The sequence below is a fragment of the Enhydra lutris genome, unplaced genomic scaffold, assembly GCF_002288905.1.
Source record: "Enhydra lutris kenyoni isolate GAN:26980312 unplaced genomic scaffold, ASM228890v2 scaffoldscaffold29, whole genome shotgun sequence".
Classification (NCBI taxonomy): Eukaryota; Metazoa; Chordata; class Mammalia; order Carnivora; family Mustelidae; genus Enhydra; species Enhydra lutris.
Window position 1 is genome coordinate 19371626 of NW_019154113.1, and position 22010 is coordinate 19393635.

The 22010-nt window shown below is 45.0% G+C and overlaps 2 protein-coding genes across 8 annotated transcripts in view; one reads left to right on the top strand and one right to left on the bottom strand.

Moving 5' to 3' along the window:
• LOC111152727 (transmembrane 6 superfamily member 1) overlaps positions 1-14535 on the top strand; it is a 29920-nt gene extending 15385 nt beyond the window's left edge. For 3 of the 6 annotated variants that reach the window (XM_022511313.1, XM_022511312.1, XM_022511314.1), the window contains exons 7-10: positions 856-960; positions 2868-2960; positions 3150-3269; positions 10900-11146. In XM_022511313.1, coding sequence (XP_022367021.1) covers positions 856-960; positions 2868-2960; positions 3150-3269; positions 10900-11091 — 510 coding nt within the window. In that variant the 3' untranslated portion in view covers positions 11092-11146. Of the gene's footprint in view, positions 1-855; positions 961-2867; positions 2961-3149; positions 3270-10899; positions 11147-12695; positions 12735-13970 lie in introns of those variants that run through there. The other 3 variants (XM_022511316.1, XM_022511317.1, XM_022511315.1) reach the window with 3 other exon arrangements.
• Positions 11321-22010, bottom strand: part of LOC111152729 (HDGF like 3) — an 84988-nt gene continuing 74298 nt past the window's right edge. For both annotated transcript variants that reach the window (XR_002640939.1, XM_022511318.1), the window contains exon 6: positions 11321-13709. Coding sequence is in view for 1 of the 2 variants with exons in the window: in XM_022511318.1 (XP_022367026.1) it covers positions 13704-13709 (6 nt within the window). In the remaining variant the exon portion in view is untranslated. The remainder of the gene's footprint in view (positions 13710-22010) is intronic.

The window sequence follows — 22010 nt, forward strand, 5'->3', positions numbered from 1 at the left end:
AACACCGCTCCTGCCGTGAGACACAGAAGACTGTTCAATATCATTTTGTAAATGTCCAAACACAGTGATGGCCAGGGAGAAATGGCCATCGTCACACAGCATGGACAGGAACATAAATCCACACTCGCTCCGTGGGGCAGTTTGGGGCTGTCATTAGCCTTAGCAGATTTCACCCCGTTACCCAGTAATCCCACGTCGAGGGCCCTGTCCTCAGACGGTCGTCAGAGAGATGTGGTCAAGATTTTCATACAGGATCGCTCATCATCACATGAATGGTGCAAATGCCCAGATGTCCGACAGTGAGAGAAGGGCTGAAATGCAGTGCTTCCGTGTGACACAACGTGTCAGGAGAGGTTTTAGTAACGTGGGAAAGTGCTTGTAAAATAGGTAGATGTTAAGTATCAAAAGGACAAATACAAAATTGGTTATACATAAAGTCATAATTTTGTAAAAAAAATACACGTAGATCAGATAGGTAAGTAGATGGATATCTCCAGAGAAAGAGAGTGGCTCCTAATAATGTGCTGGGTTTATGGTTGACCTTTTTAAATGAACATATCTTACATTTATAATCACAAAACTGTTACTGCAAGAAAAAAACAAAAAACCATTCATAGTGCGCAAAGGGCCCTTCAAGACAGCCTGGCCCCATCTCCTCATTTCACATGAGCAGAGCAGAAGCAGAGAGGAGGCGGGACACGATTTTCCTAGGTAGGGCGGCCGGTGGTTTATGACACGAATCCCCCATCCAGAGAATTCTCTCCCCGTCTAGCACTAGAGCGCTTCCGCGTCCGTGGATCTCTGATGCTTCTCTGGCGCTCGGGGCCTGCTCATTGGTACAAACTCTTGTTTTAGGTCATTCACGAAGCCCAAGCAAAGGACCTGATGAGAAGACCATTGGATTTAATGCTGGTCGTGTGTCTCCTCCTCGCAACTGGATTTTGTCTGTTTAGAGGACTGGTAAGCGGCACAGATCACAGGAACGTTAAAGAAAACATATATTTAATTAGGAGTCCTAGTGCCCCGACAAAACCCGGCCCGGCTTGCTGCCGTTCTCCCACCCGCCAGGTCGACCCCCAGCCTTCCTCCCTCAGGGGTGGGGGGCGCTGGGCTGCCACGCGCACCTCCTTTGCCTCCTTGCACTAAGCCCACCCAGAAGCCTCTTCCTTCCCCGATGTTAGGGTCCCTGAAAAATGAGCTCGTAGAGTCTCATTCTTTTGGTTTCTTTGTTGTTTCTGCTTTAAATGTCATTGCCTTTGGGAAGGGTCGTTCCTGAAGTTGCCAGTGACACTGTGGCACAGAGCATGCCTTGTGTTCTCAGGGGTAGGGACAGGGTAGTGAGGCGGGGTCCAGAGCAAGGAGTTAGAGTCCTGGCTGTTTACCCGCTGTGTGGCCTTGGAAAAATGACTTAACCTCTCTGACCTCAGTTTCTTCTGCTGTAAAGTAATAGCACCTACCTTGCGGTGCTGGTTTGACAATTAAATGAGAGAACAAACATCAAACACTTAACAGAGGGCGTTAGACGCGGTAAGGGTTGGCCACACAGGGTTACTAGTTACGATCTTTACTGATGGACGGTCCTTCGCAATGCCAAGTATCATGGTTTGTTCTTAGTGGAAACAAATTCCAGTGGTCAGCATCATATGAGTAATTATACTCCGTTTCGGTGACAGTGACCGCTCTCAGCCTGCTGGCTTGCACAGCAAGTGTGAGCTGATGTACCTGACCCACTATCTTGGGGTCCTTGAACCGTATACTCTGTGCGGCTGGCTGGGCTCAGAGCAAGAAGCTCTGGTCTCCAGCAGTAGATCATCAGAAATTTCCCGGAGTCGAGTCAGCTAATGGGAGGAGTGGCACAGGGAAGGGATGTAAAGGAGAAGGCAGGGCCAGAGGGTTTGCTCAGAACACAGAGCAGTAAAACTGTTTCGTTTTTCTTAACTAATCTCCATGCCCAACATGGGGTTTGAACCCAGGCCCCCAAGATCAGCAGTCACTCGTGCTACCAACGGAGCCAGCCAGGCAACCTTAAAACTGTTCCTTGGTTAGTTTGTGTCCCAAAGAGAAGAGAACAGCAACAACAAAAACGAGCCCCGGCTGTATCCCTGCAGAGCCGTGTCCGCTCCTCTGTGCACAAGGAAGATGTGGGCATGGGGGCGGGACTTTTGCAGATGGGCTTTTCTGCCTGGGCCTGTTTGTACCCATTCTGTCACTGGCCCGTGTTCCCAGATGTCATCTAGGCAGGACATTTATGACCTAGGACACGAGCGATGCAGGAGGGAGGTGACTCAGAGGGACCTGATGATGTGCCAGGGAGACTGTGTCCCTTCCATGGCCAGGAGTCTGCTGTGACCAACTCTGCTCTGCTCTGTTCCCTCTCAAGGCGGACACGGATCGTGGCTTCGCGTAGGACCCTGCTTTCGGCTCACCCTTTACTGCCCCCAGAGGCCATGTGCTCTGTGAGGCGCTGCAGAGCGCAGGAGGCTGTGTTTTAAATTCTGCAAAGCATAGTGAGAGGAGTTTGGGCTAGCAATGTCCTTTTCTTCCCGCACAGAACAGTTGGCTAGTTATTTCTTCCCGGGAAGAGTGAAACTGGTCATCTGGTGGGAGCAGTGTTTTGGTCAGTGGGAGTCTTAGCACTGAAGGAGCACCCAGGGATAGGGCATCACGTATTTCCTGCTCCACTTAACCTCTTCGTCTCTTCAGAGCAGATCTGCAGACCATTGCTTTTCTCTTCCCTCCTACTGATAAGCTTCTACCATATGCTGTTAAAATGGCCTGTGGCTGAACCTGGAACCTTTAGCCCTCCCAGCGAGCGCTGAGAATCCGATGTGATTGCAACTATGTAATGAATTTGTTTTTGTTCCCAGATTGCTTTGGATTGCCCGGCTGAGCTCTGCCGATTTTACACGCAATTTCAAGAGCCCTACCTAAAGGATCCCGCTGCTTATCCTAAAATCCAGGTCAAGTAGTTATGAAGTCCATGGTCTTTCTAACATGGGTGTTCGGTTCTTTAAGAATGGGAACACGGGGACCCATGTAGGAAACGGGAGTGAATATTCTCAGAGATAAAAACGTTCATCTTTTGTGCTTTTCGTCAGGCGGGGCTGACTGTGAAGTTGCTGACGATGTTATTTCTCTGTTCAATGCAGATGCTGGCGTATCTGTTCTACTCTGTCCCTTACTTCGTGATTGCGCTCTATGGCTTGGTGGTTCCGGGATGCTCCTGGATGCCTGACGTCACGTTGATGCACGCCGGAGGTCTAGCTCAGGTACTAAACATACGCTCTGTCCACAACGTCCGCTGCGGGTCTGGCTGTCCTTGTTGGGAATCTGAGAAACATCTCTGCTTGGTGTTTCCAGGGGGTGGGAAGCAGGTCCTAGACTCGTCCCCTTCAGTTCCCCAGTGCCTTGGGAGGCGTTTCTGCATATGCATTTCATTGAGATCGCGCTATAACCATGTGGCAGTGTGTCACCCGGCTGTACAGGTGAGGAAGCTGAGGCCCAGGGAGGTTAGCGATCTGTCCCAGGTCACACGCCCAGCAGGGGGCCCTGCTGGTTCCCTGGGGTGGTTTCCCCGTCTCTGAACACCATGGCTACTAACAAGAATGGAGAGCTGTCACCTTGTAGGTGTCTATCTCACACCAAAGATGTCAGAATTCTGTTGTGCTACCCTGCACTGAGCCAGGGAAACCGGGTTGGAGAACATTCTGCTCCCAGTCATGCCTCTCCTTCCCCCCACTACTCAGTCCAGCCCCTGGCCTCTTAGCACGGAACACTTAGTGGGCTTTCAGTGAATGCTTACTTCATTGAGCTGGAAATAAAATTATCTACGGAGGCGCATTCTTACTCAAAGTGCATTTTTACAAGCTAACAGTTGGCAAGATAAACTGATCTTATGAACAGGGAAGAAAATTATCCAGTAATTTTATCTTCACCCCCTCTCACTATAAATAAAAAAGAAACAAATGAATCTACCTTGTAAAGTCACTCTTGCATCTTGCTCTTTTCAAGCAGAACAAGGCTCATCTGGAAAGTGTCAGTCATAGTCCTGGTGTGGGACGGCGGCACGACGCCCTGGTGTTTACAGGCTGGAAAACAGCTGTGGCAGTCAGGGGTTAACACTTTGAGCTAAACCCTTCTAGTCTGAGGTAATTCTCAATTACAGAATTAGAATATTAGTATCAAAAAAGTTGGTACAGCATCTGGAAGTAAGGGTTCCTGTCCTTTCCTTGAAGGACTTAAGACGGAAGAGAACTACTATTTGCTCTTTGCAGGCCTTGGAACAGCCGATTCCTCAGGCCAGTATCTTTCAATAGCAACTCTAAGCTGACTTTTAAAAAACTTTATTTATTTGTCAGAGAGAGAGAGAGAGAGAGAGAGAGTGAGCGAGCACAAGCAAGGAGAGTGGCGGGCAGAGGGAGAAGCAGGCTCCCCATTGAGCAAGGAGCCTGATGCAGGACTTGATCCCGAGACCCTAGGATCATGACCTGAGCTGAAGGCAGATGCTTAACTGACTGAGCCACCCAGGCGCCCCTATAAGCTGACTTTTAATTTTCTGTCTTTAGGCCAAGTTGTTCCCAGCCTCCTAGACCGAATCTTAAACTCAGTCTTTTCACTTGGCTGTCTTGGAGTTAGTGTCTAAAACAGCACTCCTGACCTTCCCTACGCCTTACTTATCCTCCACGTCCCCCATCCCTGCAAACAGCCTTTGCCATGCCCTCACCCCTACATGTAGCACGTTGCTAGGTCCAGTTAGCTCTGTCTCCGGAGTAATCGCACACCCGCCGCTTACAGCTCCTGGCCTTGCAGTGGTCCGTGCGCGTGTCTGCTTACTTCGTGGAGGCAGAGCAGGCTAAGTGTTCTGCTCACTTGTCTGGGTGAGGCCAGGCTGTGTGCTCTCCTGGCATAGCAAATACTCAGTGGCTTAGCACAGTGAAGTCTGCCTTCTTGCTTGGGCAAAGGGCATGGTGGGTATTTTCAGGAGCCAGGCCTGGCATCAACACGAGTGCAAGGGAAGCAGATCCTGTGGTCCTCCTGTGCGCCCCAGGAGGCCTGGAGTGATGAACACAGCACAAGCCCTGCAGTTCTGTTTGGTTTTCAAAGCCTCACTTAGAGATAAGAAAGTGGAGGCTCAGGGCAGCTTGTTACTTGCCTGGGGTCATAGTTACTAAATGGCAGAATAGGGATCTGGAATCCTGTCTGACCCCAATGCCCACGTTTTTCTCCACCCGTATCCTTCCTCTCATGCAGACGTTAGCCATGGTGGAGTCCTACCCATCGGCACAAAGCCAGACCTTGTATGGGCACGGGGGAGCCAGAGAGTCCCCGGGGCTGGGAGGCAGGAACGTAGGAGCGGGGCTGCGAGTGCCGGGCAAGGCCAGGGTAGGCCGGGGTAGGCCGCGTTAGGTGGGGAGAGCTCTTAGGAGCTGTGGCAGGTCACAGCGGGGAGTAAACCTTGGCTTCTGCCTTCCCGGCTTCCTTCTCCTGCGCCGCCCAGGAGAGAGGGGCTCCCACCAGCCTCACTCTTACCGGTCCCTTCCTCGAGATTAGCTTGCTCAGAGTTGACAGTCACGGTCCCTCTCCAAGCCTGGGGACCTGTGTCTGCCCCGTAGCAGGCCCGGCTGCAGAACCCGGACTATCCCCGTCGAGGAGGCTAACAAGAGTGAGGCCACTGTTGGACCCAGTCAGGTGGACAGGGGCAGTCAGGAGGCTTGGGCAGGTCACACCTTGGGGGCCTGGGGGTGTGCTTGAAGTGCCAGCACTAAGACGAACCCAGGACTGTGGCTGCTGGTGAGGGCTAGGCTTGCAGCCAGCCGGCAGCTCTGGCCCAGCGCTCCTGGGAAGGCCAGGGGGCCAGCAGACAGCTCCGGGCAGCAGCACTAGCGGCTTCAGCCAGAGCCCCGGCCCCGCAGGAACTCTTTGGCTTGTCCACCACAGCCCAGTGCCGCAAGGTAGCCCAAGGCTACAGACTAGATCCTACAAGTGCCAGGAGCGGGTTTCTCCCCACCCAGAAATGGCGTCGTCTGAGAACTGGGTGTCCGATCGTCCCGACTCTGCCCTGGGCCTTGGTATCTAGCTATGGTATCTAGCTACTCTAGAGTTAGCCAAAGGAAAAGTTATAAATCACCCTGGAAACAAAGTGCCCACGATGAGAATGTTCCGTAACTGGTTTTCTGCCTAGCTAATACTTGCTTACAAAACGAGTTCTTGTCTTGTGAGGGCATCGGACACACTGATCACAGAAAACACCCTCCATAACCCACCTCGCATCCCTCGCCTACTAAAACTGCCGCATTCCTCGTTTAGAAGCTTTATGCACTCACGATCCCACTAATTTTATCAAAGTTTGCATTTCTTGAAAGGCCTAGTGGACTCCTAAGACTCTAATTTAATAGGAAAAAAAGTGAAAAATTTCTAGATCAGTACAAGTCAGTGGAAAAAACATGTGAAGTCCTTTACAGGGTCCCTGATTTCAGATCCTATACGGATCTGTAAAATCTGCAGTCTTTAAAAATCAAAAACATAAATCAAAAAGTAAAAGAAATGGCACCTGGGTGGCTCAGTGGGTTAAAGCCTCTGCCTTCAGTCAGGTCATGATCCCAGGGTCCTGGGATTAAGCCCCGCAATGGGGCTCTCTGCTCAGCAGGAAGCCTGCCTCTCCCTCTCTCTCTGCCTACTTGTGATCTCTCTCTCTCTGTCAAATAAATAAATAAAATCTTTAAAAAAAGTTAAAAAATCAAATTAAATTAAAACCAGGTCACATTTTTACACCAAAGAACCAGTGGGGACTTATTCATAACTCAAGTGTCCTTTCCTATAAAATTCTTATTGTAGGATTGAAGTTCAAATCTAGTTTGAAAAGTATTCCAGGTTGCTTAGATCCACTTATTATTAGTACCTTCTAGCAACTGAAGAATTTTTCTCTGCTAAAATATCACTGAGCATTAGAAGAAAACAATCTAGTCAGTATGGTTAAGAGCACAATCTCTGGAGAGACTGTGTCGTGTCTCAGCCTGTTCTTGGGGAGCTCGTGACCTTGGCCACCTTGGATTCCTCTGCTGTGAAAGTGAGGATAATATAGGAGCTTTCTGCTAAAGCTGCTGGGAGGGGACTGAATGAGGGCCTCTGTGTACAAGGCTTAGAACAGGGCCTGGCACAGAAAGCGCCGTGGGTCTTTGTTGCTGTTCTCATCGTTGGTTTAAGATTCCCAACAGGAGTCTGGAGAGGAAGTGCGTTGTGTTGCTCAAAGACTCATTCATCTGAAGCCATGTGTAACAGATATTATTACCTAAAGATCAGAGGGACTGGGAAAAAGATTTGGGATGGACTCCCAGTGGATTTTGGCAGGGAGCCTGCCGCCCGTCCAGTAATACCCACAGCCCTGGAAGCAGGAACAGTCCCGCCTTGGGTGGGGCGGTGCCCCTTCCCACTCGCAGTTCAGACTCTCGCACTCCCTGGCTACAGCGGGTGCTGTGTCCTTTCTCACAAACGGGTCTAGAAGCTTATCTGTGGAGAATCTGGTTGCAGAGTTGACCCTACTGAAGGGGAATTTTATGTTTTTCCCTTATGGAAACCATTAGGAAAAACCTGAAAGATTTCAGAAGAACATGGATAATTGGGAATACTAATGCAAATTCTAATTTAATAGTTTACTTCAGTGTAATTCATCAGTAAACATCTTTATTTAGCATTAAGATTAGAGACAGACCGTCTTGAAATAGTCAAAAGGTCAGCAAGGGGATCTAAAAAAGAAGAGCCCACCTGAGTTGTCAGCAAAGGAGAATTCCAGATCATGAACAGGTGATTCTCTTGGCATTGTCCTAAGCACTCCACAAAGATCAGCTCATTGAGTGGGCATAGCAACCCCTATGAGGTAGGCTCCATTATTATCCGACTTTTCTAGATGAGGAAGCCAAAAAGGTTACATACCTAACCCAAGGTCATGCTGCTGGTGGAGCTGGGATCGGACACTGGCCGTCTGCTTCAGATGCAGTGTTCTTAACCCCTGGACTGTGCTGCTCAGAAAACCCTAAAAAATGACATAGTTCTGGATTAACTATTCATATTTGTATCAGCCAAATAGCCTGGCTGCTGTCCCAGGGCTCACATCAGTTTTGGCCTAGGATACTTATGTGGACACAGGGTAACTTTCACCTCTCCTTTCGCATTCAAGATCATGACTTTTAGTCATCCTTTCCATGTTGTCTCTAAATATAAGAAAAGGGAGTTATTAAAATTTAACCACTTTGCCTTTTTTTTTTTTTGCCTCATTTTCCATTCGAATCATCCACTAATAAAAGGATCAAAGCCTATCTTTGAAATTTACTTGAAGTGAAAGCAGGTTTAGAACGGCAAGAAAGACTAGGGGCTCAATGTCACATCACTGAATTTGGCAGAAATGTCTGGGCTCCACAAGTTGTACCTGTGAGCCTGGGTGACAACTCAGCCACACGGAGCCCAGAGCCAGCGGGTGCCAGGCTGAGCTCTCGGCCCTGCCGTCCACAGGCCTCGTGTGCTGGGAGCAGCATCACACGGGATGCCTGTGCAGGCCCTTAGCAGCTGTGTGCTTGGGGAGGAAACCGTTCTCCGGGGAGATGGAGGTTTTTCTGAAACTTCGCAACTCTGGAAAGGGGACAGCACGGGTGTTGGAAGGAAGCAGTGGTTGGGGGCTTACTCAGCGGGAGGTGTGGCCACTGTAAACACACCTGTTAGAGCTGCAGGCAGTGCCAGAAACTGCGGGATACGGGCCCCAGGCTTCTCACCTGCAGCCACCTCTCTGCATAAGGAACGTAGATCTGTACCCCTCGGTTAATAATTCTGGAGAAGACAGGCCTACCGAAATAGGTATAAAAATAGAGAAGTGCTTTGTAGAACCTTTTTGTATTTTGACAGTCACAAGACCATTGTTGTTTAATGTTTATTGAGCTCTAACAATGCGAGAGGCGCCACACGAAACATTAGACACGGTACCTGCCCGGTGGGCTTACAATCTAATCTAAGGACATGATCATTTTGTAACGTTGCCATGATTTTGCGGTTTTTGAAAATGAGGTATTAACTGCACTGGGGAGTGCAGGAAAAGAGCCTACAGAATTCACTGACTTCTTATGCAGGTTTCCTTATGCAAGGAGGCATGATTGCTCCTATTAATCTCTCAAAGGATGGTTGGCATTTCCCCAAACCTGGTGATTTTTGTCATGTGTATAAGCGTCTTTAAAGACAGAGACATCAAACCCACATTTCTGAAGATCAAGATTCATATCTGGCCTCTAGTCCAGAAGTTTGGTTAATATTATTCAGAAAAACACTGTTACTCAAAAGAGGCCCTAGGGAAAAACAGCAACAGGGGCCAAACTCCTGGTCTGTGTTCCTAGAACCGCCCAAGAGCGGCTTCTCAGGGCAGCCTCTCCAGTACCCTTAACTCGCAAGGTCTTTTGTCTTCAGAGCCTGGAGGTGGAATGCTTACCATCTGCTGGGCGCCGTCTGGGCATCTGCCTGGGGGACGTGTGTTTGGGGGCCGAGCCCTCCCAGAGCCTCCTGGGTTACAACGCAGGGGTGGACAGTTTCTGTGTTGGTCCTTGGTAACACACCACACTAATTTCTTATCTCCAGAGAGTAGCAAAACTGTACTGTGAGGTCCCCAGAATGTACCAGTAATTTGTAACAATGTAGCCTGTTAAAGTACCCGTCACTGATAGAAATCCATACACATGCCAACGATGAAGGCATGTCCTTTTCTTCCCATGATAAAGTGAGGTGCTAAGGAACACTTTTATCTGTGAACCACTTAGCAGAACAGACTGATCTCATACGGAAGGAAGTGTAAGGTAACTCGTATGTATGTGAAGCAAATTATTTAGTTTTTCATTCTTATTATTCTTCTGTGACTTCTTTGGATTATAATATCTTCTCTCTTCACTTTGATCCTGATGAACTAATAATCCATCACTTGGATATATTTAATTTCCAATCCTTTATTCACATACAGTTTAGATTTCAGTGAGATATGAAAACGCAGAGTCCAGGGTTGCATTTTGTAACAATACGAGAACCCTGAGAAATCCTCACTGGACGCCTTTTCTGATACAGTTTTCCCCTGTGCTTACGAAAAGTATCAAAAAAGACACATCCTGAATGCATGTTATAACAAGTATGGACGGACCAACCGGAAGCTCTAGCTCAGATGATGCTGACCGGGACTGGTTCTACTTCTAAATAGACTAGACTTCAACTTGAAAAGGTTGCCGGCAGGTACATTTACCATTTTATAAAGAGCAACCACAGTCCTACTCCCATCCAAGTTGGTGACAACCCTACATACTAGTATTTTTAAAGTTGCATAAAAAACCAATGCTTGAAGAAACCAACAAAAAATATATAACAAAGGGCTCTGAGCTCTTGTTGCAAGGAACAGGTCAAAGACTGATTTATGACGCCAAGGTCCTCAGTGCTTCTCTTTAAATAGTTGTATTAAAAATATTTCCACTTTGTAAACTCTGTACTTTCTTCATCTTTATTGGAACACATTTAGTAAGCCACAAGTGACGGCCTATATAGATCTCCAGAATGCAAATCAGAAAAAAAAACAAAAACAAAAACACCGAGATTTTGCTCAATTTTTCTTTTAAACTGAGCCACTGGTGTTTGGTACGGGGCACTGGATGGGTGAATAAACAGCGGCATGATAAAGCCTCGCTAAGGAAGGTTTACTTTATTTGAACAGTTATGTTAAGACTGGCCCTAAATTCAATGAAATCCTGAAGACTATGGATTGCTTGAGTACTGGTTTTGAGGGCACAGGAAGCAGGGTCTGAATGAATCACCCAGAACACATTGTGAATCCAACTGAACACAGAATTCATGCTTACCTCCCCCCCTCCTTTTTTTTAAATGCAACAGGCTCAGTTTTCTCACATCGGTGCTTCTCTTCATGCTAGAACTGCTTATGTCTACAGAGTCCCCGAAGAAGCGAAAACCCTTTTTCTAGCATTAAACATAGCATATGGAGTTCTTCCTCAGCTCTTGGCCTATCGTTGTATCTACAAACCAGAGTTCTTTATAAAAACAAAGGCAGATGAAAAAGTTGAATAAAAATATTATTTCATGTTCTTCCTCTCTAGATTACTGACTTTTGTTATCCTGATACTGTTATATTGTCCCATTTCACTCCCTTCTCATACAGGGATACTTAAGAATACATAAATTCTTGTTCTGCACTGTATGTGAGCTCTCATATGGTTTTGTGTGAGTAAAATTTTCTTTCTTTGAAGGAAAAGTGAAGTTGAGAAACGGTTTGCTTAAAGAAATATATTCAAAATTATCTGTGAATAAACTTGACCATCTATTTCCATATTGTTTGCACATATTAAATATAACTGTAAACAATTACAATTAAGCTCCTACAATAGTGAGAATGAAAATGAAACTATTCAAAAGTGAATATGGCCTACGCATATTAAAAAATTCAAAACAACAAATACATACTGGAGAGATACTTTTTGCATATAAGACATATATGCATCATTATTAACCTCAATATAACAAGCAAATCATCACAGTATTTTAAAATGTTATTTGAAAATGTTTTCCCAAGGAAAGTCTATTATATTCACTGCTGTTTTAAAAAATTGCTTTTAGTAAAATTTTTTTGTGAGCCTAAATAGCTAAGGAGAGATCGATAACTTTATCATTACTCTTAATGAATACTGGTTTTATCAGTGACTGGAAATATTTCTATTGTATTTCTGTGTATATTTTTAATAAATTTTTTTGACCTTTTATGAAAACAAATCTTATTAAACTGGAAACATTTTGTATTTTTTTTTTTTTTTCAGAAACAGTTTCGTAGTCTCTAGGGTTTTTATTTTAAAAATCTGTCAGTTACATGTTCCAACTCAAAATGTCATCTACATTCTCCTTATGTTTTAGTGTGAGCAATGAAGGGGATTTCTGATGAATTAATTAAATTTCGTTAATTTAAAATTAAATTACAGCACTCAAAACTAAAAAGTACTTCTAAGGGAGAAAGAACTGGAGTGGCATCCCTTTTATCTTCTAAAGAACCTTTCATATTTGGAATTACGAGTATAGAGAAAAAAATTGGTATTTGTTAAGCGAGAGAAGCAAACTAAAAATCCGTGCGCCCTGGAGGGGTAAGCAGACTGGTGCTTTCCATCCACTCGGGCACGCTGCCACCAGCACCAGCACCATCGCTGTCCTCAATGGCCTCGGGCTTTCAGAGCAGCTCACATTTTCTCTTCATGTTATTTATTAGCTCTTCACCACAGTAAGAAAACAAAAAAGAAATGGGAGTCCAAATCAGTGCATGGATAATGTCAAGTGTGCGAATTTAGGGTCCACTGAGCTGGTAAATATTATCTGAGACGTGCAAGCAATCATGTAGCCATTCCTCTCCCTCCTCCATGTTTACAAAAAACTTAACACCCAGACAGTGTGCAAAAAAGAAAAAGAAAAAGAAAAACCCTCACCTGCACTTGATTCTATTGTCAACTTGCTGTTAACAATTTTTGCTTTAATATATGAATTACATTAATACCTCACATTACATAGATGAAGCCAAATTACACTAACTTCGTTGTTTACAACCTCAAATCTTACTCCCAGTACACATTCCAATAAATTTATTCTGTAAAAACAATACATTTTTTTGTTTTTGATTTTTTTTTTTTTTACAGTAAACTTTTCAACTACAAACCTCGAATACGCGAAAGATGTTCCAAGGACAAGCATAACAGGATTGATAAAACCCAAACTGACTAAATGTGTTCTCACAATATAAGCTGGCATAAAAATAAATAAAATTCTCTATTATCACAATAGCAACAATAATGTACACATAATAATGGTTTGTGGATGAATATTAACTATCCTAATTCTAGTTCCAAAAGAAAACAATGGTTCATTTAAAAGTCAATGCTTGGTCTGGTTTCCCATAGGGCTACTGCTGATTCCAGCTTTAAAATGTAAATTATCCACCTTGAGTGATTAGCTCAAATTGTATTGGCATTGGGGAAAAAATAAATCATTGCCTTTATTTTGGAATAACACAAAAGACTCACTAACTTCACATATAAAAACTGAGTTTGTGTACGTAACAATGAGTTTGAGAAGTATAAGCTGTCGACTAGCTATTTCTAATACGGAATAGATATTTTACAATGTGATTAAACTTTACACATGGCCTCAAAACTGAAGGACAATTTAATTTCATCTTCAATATGCCAACATTATGTGTTTAGGAACTGGTTCCTGGGTTCTGTCACAGAGAGGAAATCCCGTAAGCATTATGTTGAGTGGTCATTTTTAAAAAGTGCTAATTTATATTTAATGGAGTGTCTGGTGACAGTGGAGTAAAGGCAGGAGAATGATGAACGTAACTGCCTTGATAAAAGGATCCTAGACATGTATAAGTCTGTGCAAAAATCTTGATAATCCTTAGTGGTTAAGGGCAACTTCATGCAACCAAATAACATGAAATTAAATCAATAACCTTAAAAAAGGCTAAAATGTCTTTTTTTCCCCCAAACACAACAGAGAGGAATGTGAATAATGTACATACAAACTGGGGTTCTGTCAATGACAACAAGAGTATGTGTTGGTTCATATCAAATCCAAGATTATTAGACAACCAAATGTATAACCTTCTTATGGTTTTTCTTAATATGCAGCATTCATTATGGTAGTTAGGTCTGTAAAAAAAAAAAGAAAGAAAACAAGACTTTAGATGATTTGGGACATTAACAATAAAAGCTCCATACCTGTAAAGTACATAATAAGTGGGATTTCCTGAGATTTTAATCTGTACTGCAGCATTACCAGTACTCAGCAAGAAGAGCCTGGTGAGGCTGTGCTTGATACCGGTCAGCTCAGCAAGCGAGGTGCTAGGGCATCTGTAGTGTGCCATTCAAAAAAAGGAAACAAAACAATAAACTCTGTCTACTGTCTGGCAGGGACAGAGTGCAGTAGCGTGCACTCGTACAGCTCAGGACAGTGTATTGCTGGGATAAAGTCACTGGAGAAATTGAGATAATCCATCTTTGTGAGGACTGTGGTGTCAGAAAGAAAGGTAAGCTGCTTCAAATTTAAAAAGCATTTGGAATGTATGCAAATTACTCTGTATAATATTTATAACTTAATTACTTGGGACATATGGTTCGAAGACATACAAGATTTAACAAAATCAAGATGTACGATAAGAAAGGAAGTCTAGATTTCTTTTAAAATTTAGATGGCATGTGTGTGACAAAATATTTCCATTTCAGAAAAGAATTGTTTCAATCCGGGTCCTACCATAAATCCTACCAGGTTACGTTTCTTCATAGGGACGCTGTTTTTGTTTTCTTCATCATTAACCCAAATACCTTACTCCCCCTACTCCCCATGCTCTTCAGGGACAAAGGAAAGAGGGATTTCGGGCCCCCCGTATTTCTTCCTAAAACAGCCTGTTTCTTCTTTCCTTTGCTAAGTGAATGAACTCGCTTGTGAGCTCATGAGTACTCGCTTGTGGGTATGTTCTCACATATATAGTCCAAATCTATAGTGTACATTATGCCATATATAAATAATTCCAGGACCTTCAAATAGGAAAAGCTACTAAACCTCAAGATGGCAGAAATACTTTTCTTGGGGCACCTGGGTGGCTCAGTGGGTTAAGCCTCTGCCTTCGGCTCAGGTCATGATCTCAGAGTCCTGGGATCAAGCTCTGCATTGGGCTCTCTGCTTAGCAGGGAGCCTGCTTTCCCCCCTTCTCTGCCTACCTGTGATCTCTGTCAAATAAATAAATAAAATCTTAAAAAAAAAAAAAAAAGGAAAAACACTTCTCTTACAGCCAGCCTGCTCTGTTCCTATCTGAATGAGAAAGTCAACTAAAAAAAAACAATAAAAATCTTATTTCAAATCTGTGAACCTACAAAATGCAGTGACTAGTGACTCCTAATTATTAACACATAAAAATACTAGATATGATTATACTCACAGACTTTGGGGGATTTTCCTCCCTTGTGAAGGAGGAAGACACCCATTTAAAGCAATGAAAAATTATTAACCAAAGGAATTTATTTAACAATGTCTTTTCACTAATACCAATGTGAAAGGCGATAAAATCTGTGTGGACATTGGCGGAATAGTCATAGCGCCGACGACTCAAGCCGTACTGAAGGACATTTTTGGGACAGATGGTCCCAGAGCCGCCTTGGAATAGAATTAATGCTCCCAAGGAAGAAAAGGTGATACCAGAATGTGACCACAACTGTAAGGACATGGGATTTTGGTGGGGGGGGGGGGGGCGGTGTCTTTCAACAAGGTACTGTCGAATGGGTGCTTATAAAAAGCGAATTACAAATCCATTTTTTAACTTGTCATATACCACCACGACTCTATTGGCACCTCCGCATCAAAAACCGTCTTGCTGATTCACAATGGTACGTATCCTGGACATGGTGCTCGGAGCACGTGCTAGCCTGGACGTCTCCTCCAAGTCCGCAGCAAGAAGTGGTTCACTCTGTGCCGGTGGCCGTGCTCTGCGCCAGGCCGCCCTCGGTCAGATAGCGGCCGACTAACGCAACCAGGCCCCCCGAGGCCCACGGGCACGAGGCACAGGAAGAGGCTGTGGGAGGGCGCAGAGCTGAAGAAGCCCCGAACACAGCGGAAGTGATGAGATGGTGGAAGTCACAGGGTCTTTTCACGGAGCACCATTGTCACTTGACAAAATGATGGCAGGTAAACTATGGTTATTCGGACGCTTTCTCAGAAGTAAGTGAAATGAGCCTATTCCCTCAAGGAAGACAAGTGGAAGTATTTGTTGCCAACGACGAAACTTGAGCTTTTAAGTGAAACTTAAAATTCTGGAAAACTTAATCCTCTACAGTCAAGACTTCCCAATAGGGATTTTTCTGACAAGATATACCTGGTATTTAAAAATGTGATTAAAAATACTTTATAATGAAAGATTTGGAAGACCCAATGAATTCAGGGAGCCAATACCTTCCAAATGGGTAAGAGCTATTCACAGTGCCAGACAGTCCGACAGACTTTATTAACAGAATACAGAAAGCTTAGACTGCACATGGCTAGTAACCTTTCAGAAAATACCTCTTACACAGAGCTGGTGTAATATCAAAGAATAACATTCGCAATGATCTGAAGAAACTATTAAAATACTTGTATCTCCACTTTCCAACTACATATTTATGTGAGGCCACATTTCTTCATATAACTCAACCAGAGACTGAAAACAGAAGTAGATATGAGAACCCTGATGTCTCGTATTAAGCCAGACATTAAAGAAATTTTAAAATGCAAAACATTATGGGGCACCTGGCTCGCTTTCAGTAGAGCGTGTGACTCTTTGATCTTAGGGTCGTGAGCTCGAGCCCCAAGCTGGGTACAGAGGTTGCTAAAAAAATTAAATAAAAACTTAAAAAAAATAATAAAATGTAAAGCAATGTCTTTCTTCTCAAAACACTTTCTAAAAAATGTATTTTTCATAAAAATGTTATTTATATTGAGTATTATTTTACAAATTAATAAATATCTTAAAATTAGTTTTTATTCCTAATAAATGCTACACCTGTGAGCATTAAGTAAATGCTCACAGCTGTAACAGAAGCTCTTTGGGGCCCTCAATAACTTATAAGTGAATTAAAGGGGTGCCGAGACCAAAAAGTTGGATGAACCACTGGCTGAGCAGATACTGAGTACAGGGTTAGAAGGAAGGCAGCACAGATAACTGGGATCTGAGTACAAAGGCCAACATGTGCCAAAGTAAGAAGTCTGGACTTGATCTTGAGGGCACTGGGGAGACTAAGGATATAGACCCTTACTGCAGAAAGAAAAGGTCAGGGCAGGGCGCCTGGGTGGCTCAGTGGGTTAAGCCTTTGCCTTCGGCCCAGGTCATGATCTCAGGGTCCTGGAATCGAGCCCCGCATCAGGCTCTCTGCCTGCCTCTCTGCCTACTTGTGATCTCTCTCTGTCAAATAAATAAATAAAATCTTAAAAAAAAAAAAAAAAGAAAAGGTCAGGGCTGGAAGGATAGAAGCATGGACACTGCTTAGTGGTTACAGCAAACGCAGCGGCTGTCCTCCCAATGTTTATTCTATCCTCTGCTCTTCCCTGCTATTATGGTGGCCTTGTGGTTTGGGGACCGGACTCCAGCTCCAGGAGTGGGAAGAACTGACTGGTCCCAGTCTCAATCATCAGTGGTTGGTTCAGGGATGGGTGACTTTCGGACAGGGTCTCCAGCACACCCTTGTGTAACGCCCTCTCCCCCTGAGTGTGAGCCGGACCTCGTGAGTTACTTCTAACAGGATGAGGAAAAAGTGATGGGAATGTCACGTCTGCGATGAGATTACAGAGGACTGGCTTCTGTCTTGCTAGCACTCTCTCTCGTGGATGAAGCTTTCTGGCATGACGGAGCTGCCTTAGGGGGAGGCTCACGTGTCAAGGAACCTAGGGGCCCTCTGGCCAAAGTTAGGGAGGAACTGAATCCCAGCAACATCTACTGAGTGAGCCTGGAAGAGGACCAACGCCCCAGCTGAGCCTCTAACACCTTCTTCGCATCTTTGGAGACCCAGAGATGGAGGGCTTAACAAGTTATGCCTGTCCGGATTCCTGATCCAAGGAAAATACCAGATAATAAATGCTGTTCTAAGCCACTACGTCTTGAGGTAATTTGTTACACGGCGTCATTGCCACAGCAGGCCTGAGCCAATCGGTGCACGGTCCTCTTGTCACAAAGATGAGTGACTACTTCACAGCCCTGTGGATCAAGAAGGGACGCTCCAAGTGTTCTGGAGCCTGCCCTCGTCTGCCTCATGCTTCGAACTGTCAGGAGCGAGAATGTTGTCAGAGCCTCTGGAAGTAAAGGGGTCCCCAGAAGTCTGTGGGTTCCTCCTAAGAACCTCTTCTCTCCTTCCCTCACCAGTACTTATAACCACAACACCATCTGCCTCGAGACCCTCAAACCTTTTATCCTTATGGCCTATGCTTACTGTAGTTACCAAAGACGGGCTCCTGGGCATGTCACTTCCTACATGCTCACCCCAGTCAGCTGTGTCCATGCTGGTCTATGACTGCATCTCTTAAACTCTCCTGCCCCCACCCAGATTCCTTGATCTCTTCCACCAGGCCCCTTGGAAATCACAGTCAGCCACGAGCAAGTCTTCCATATTCCCAACTTGCATTTCTCGGCTATTCTGCCCCCTAATTTGTTCCAACAGAAACCTAGTTCTCCCTGAGGACTGTGCTGCTGCTTCTCCCGCAGGCCTCCTGTGGTAGCTCTTGTACCATGGGCCCGGAGGCGGGGAAGGTGTCCTTCTTGATCATCACCGCTGTTCCTAAGCCGTTCCTCCTCTCCCCTGTGCTCTCCTCCGACCACCCAGTCCTCCCAGTTCTGAACTGCCATCCTTCCTGCCTACAGTCCCCCCCACACCGCCGGGGCTACTCCTTACTCCCACTGTCATTCGGTATTATCACCACTGGGAAGTCTCTCCGTGCAGAACTGTCTTTCCAAAACTCCGACCTCTCAGTGCCTTGATTCTCTCTCCTCCTCCACCCTCGCTCAGTCACTCACTGGGGCAAGTGTTTCTCATGCCCCGGAAGTACAGGAGTCCCCCATAGATCTGCACTTTCACTTTCTTTGGTCAGCTGTGGTCGGGAAGCAGACGACCTTCCCTCTGACTTTCCTTCCATCAGAAGGTCAACGGTAGCCTCCGTTACAGGGGCTACGTCACTCTTCCTCACTTCTCATCTCATAGGCGCTCTGTCATCTCCCTTCATCAACCACAGCAAGAAGGGTGAGTACCACACAGGAGGTATTTTGAGGGAGGTCACTTTCACTTAACTTCTATTACAGGATATTGTTACAGTAGTTCTATTTTATTAGCTACTGTTGTTACTGTCTTACTGTGCCTAACTTACACATTAAGCTTTATGACAGGCACATACATGTAGGTAAAAATACAGTATATATGGGGTTCATACTATCCACGGTTTCAGGCATCCACAGGGGCTCTGGTAATAGAGCTCCTGCAGATAAAGGGAGGACAGCTGTATTTGCAAACATGGTTTTAAGCCGCTCTTTTGGGGAGTGGAATTATGAAGGCAGTTTTGGTTGTCCTAAGAACTTGGGGGCTGTCTGGTATTTTACAGGCAGGCGTCAAGGGACCTGTGCCACGAACAGCGCTCACCCAGTGAAACGTCCCACTCAAGTACCAGCCCCACCTGCAGGGCGACCACCACCGCAGCTCTTCCACAACCTGACGGAACACCGCACTCGTCCACCACCACTTGTCCCCGGTTCTCTCTCTTAAGCTAGGACTCTACCTTCAATAATTCTCTGATACTGAAAATCTGTTGACCCACTCCCTTCCTCATGCCTTTTTTTCTCCTTCCAAACATATTTTGGTTCAATGATCCATCACTGTAACTGCTCCCTTCCTTGCACAAAATCCATTTCTGCCTCCATCCCCCTCCATCCTAGTTGCACTCGATTCTCTGCCTTTCTGTGGTTGCACAGTTGAATACGCCTGGAGAGGATCACACACCCATCCCGACGACTGTTCTCACTTTCAGTCACGGCCACTAACCTCAAGTGAGCCCTCACTTCATTCCCCAAGTCTATCCGCTCTTCTCATCTTCTAGGGGACTACTTTGTCCCATTTCCTCTCTCTCAAAATTTCCAACACTGCTTCCCGGTATCAACTCTCAGATGCTGACCTCACTTCCTGAGAAAATAGAAGCAATCAGATGAGAACTTTTACAAGCTCTCACCCTAAGTACCCACTTACCTGCCTTCCCTCCCACCTCAGTGGGGGAGCCAAGGGAGCCCTCCAGATGTGCTCTAGATCTTACACCTCCCTGTCTTCTGAAGAGCACTGCTTTGGCAACTCCTTCCTTATCATTTTGTGCTCATTCATTCCTCATGTGAATCCTTCTTACCAGCACATGGGCTGTAAATTCTCCCACCGGAAAAAAAAAAGCCCCTTTTGACTCTCTCTCGGACCACGACTATTAAGTATTTGAAAAGAAGTTTAAGATTAGTCTACTAGCCGTACAAGGCATCAGGACTCATTGTACGGCTACTATAACGAAGGAAAGTATGACCCTGACCGAAAGAACATAACAGAGAACCCCGAGGGGGCCCGTGGCTGTGCGAAATGACAGTGCACGTCAGAGAGGGAAGGCGGGGTAATTTAACACATGGTTCTGGTTCCCATGCTTATTCTGTGGGGAAAAAAGGCAATAGTCCTACCTCATCTTATAGCCCCACATCAATTCCAGATGGATTAAACACTAAAAGGTTAAAAACAAAACTTACAAATTGAAAAGGAAATACAGGGGAGTATCTTTCCGATCTTGGGAAAGGGACAGGTTTCTTAAACAAGACAGAATGCTAACCACAACAGGAAAAGTTTGAGACATTTGATTACTAGAGAGAAAGTCTGTTCACCAAAAGGTATCGTTAAAAAAATCAGACAAGCTACAAGTGTGGAGAAGATAGGTACAAATGCACACGACCGACCGCACTAGTCAGAATCCAGAGTCTGTAAAGGAGTCCTACAAATCGGTCACCAAAACTAGTCCAACAGGAGAATGGGCCGAGATACAAAATCAAGGAGATGCCAGAAGGAACCTGGATGGTAGATAAGCGAGTGAAAAGAAGCTCAACCTCACTATTCATCAAAGAATCGCAACTAAGACTACAATTACGCTCGTGACTATAAGCAAAGTTTTAAAGTCTGACGGTGACGCGTCAGTCACAAGAAAGCCGGACGCGGACGGCCAGAGTGTGAACTGGCCCAGATACCTAAGGGTGTCCTTGGGCCTTCTCTTCTAAAGTCAGCACCCGTGAGCTCCTAAGCTAGCCCGGCCAGCTCTCGCGTGCAGTAAAGACCCTCTCGCTTCTGTGCACGAGGAGGCGAACAGGAGGGTGTTCACAGAAGTGCAGTTCAGAATTGTGAAAACCCGCGGACAACCGACATGACCGTCAAGAGGAGACTGAATCGTGGATTCGTAAGGCTGAGTGTCACACAGCAGCGGAGAGTTAACAAGCTACTCCGCGCACAACCGCGTGAGGGGCTCCTGGAAGCACACGAGTAAGTGAACGTACTGTTGTTTAAACAGCTCAAAAATGAGCAAAACTAAACAACGTATTATTTAAGGATATACCGATACATGAGGAGCAAAAATTCTGAAAATGAAAGGAACTAATACAACACTAGTGATTATCCCTGGGTAGGAAGAAGACGGGTCAGGGAAGAGTATGGAATTAGGTGTAAGTTACTGTTCTGTTTTAGGTTGAGTGGTAGGGTTACTGGTATTCATCAGAATACCATATTAAATGTATAGCACATATTTATTCTTCTGTATATGACAAATGTATTATTAAAAATGGGTTAAAAATAAAAGGATCTGACTTTGCACAGAGTGGGTCTAGAGGGAACATACGTCAACATAATAAAGGCCATATAGGAAAAACCCATTGCTAATTAAGAGCTGTTCCTTTCAGATCAGGAATAAGACAAGGATGTCCATTCTTGCCATTTTAATTCATGTCCTAGCCACAGCAATTGAACAAGAAAACAAAAAGGCATCCAAACCGGTAAGGAAAAAGTAAATCTGCCACTATCAGCAGATGATGTGATATAGCAGATAGAAAACCCTAAAGACTCCACCAAAGAACGATCAGAATAAATGAATTCGGTAAAGTTGTAAGACAAAATTAATATACAGAAATCTGTTGTTTCTACATACTAATAACAAAGTAACAGAAAGAGAAATGTAGAAGGTAATCCCATGTATAGTTGTTCCAGAAAGAATAAAATACCTAGGAAGAAACTTAACCAAGTTCCTGACAGACCTGTACTCTGAAAACAATAAATCACTGATGAAAGAAATTGAAGATGACATCAACAGAAAGATATTCCATCTCATTGACTGGAAGAACAAATATTCTCAAAATGTCCATACTACCCAGAGCAATCCACAGATGC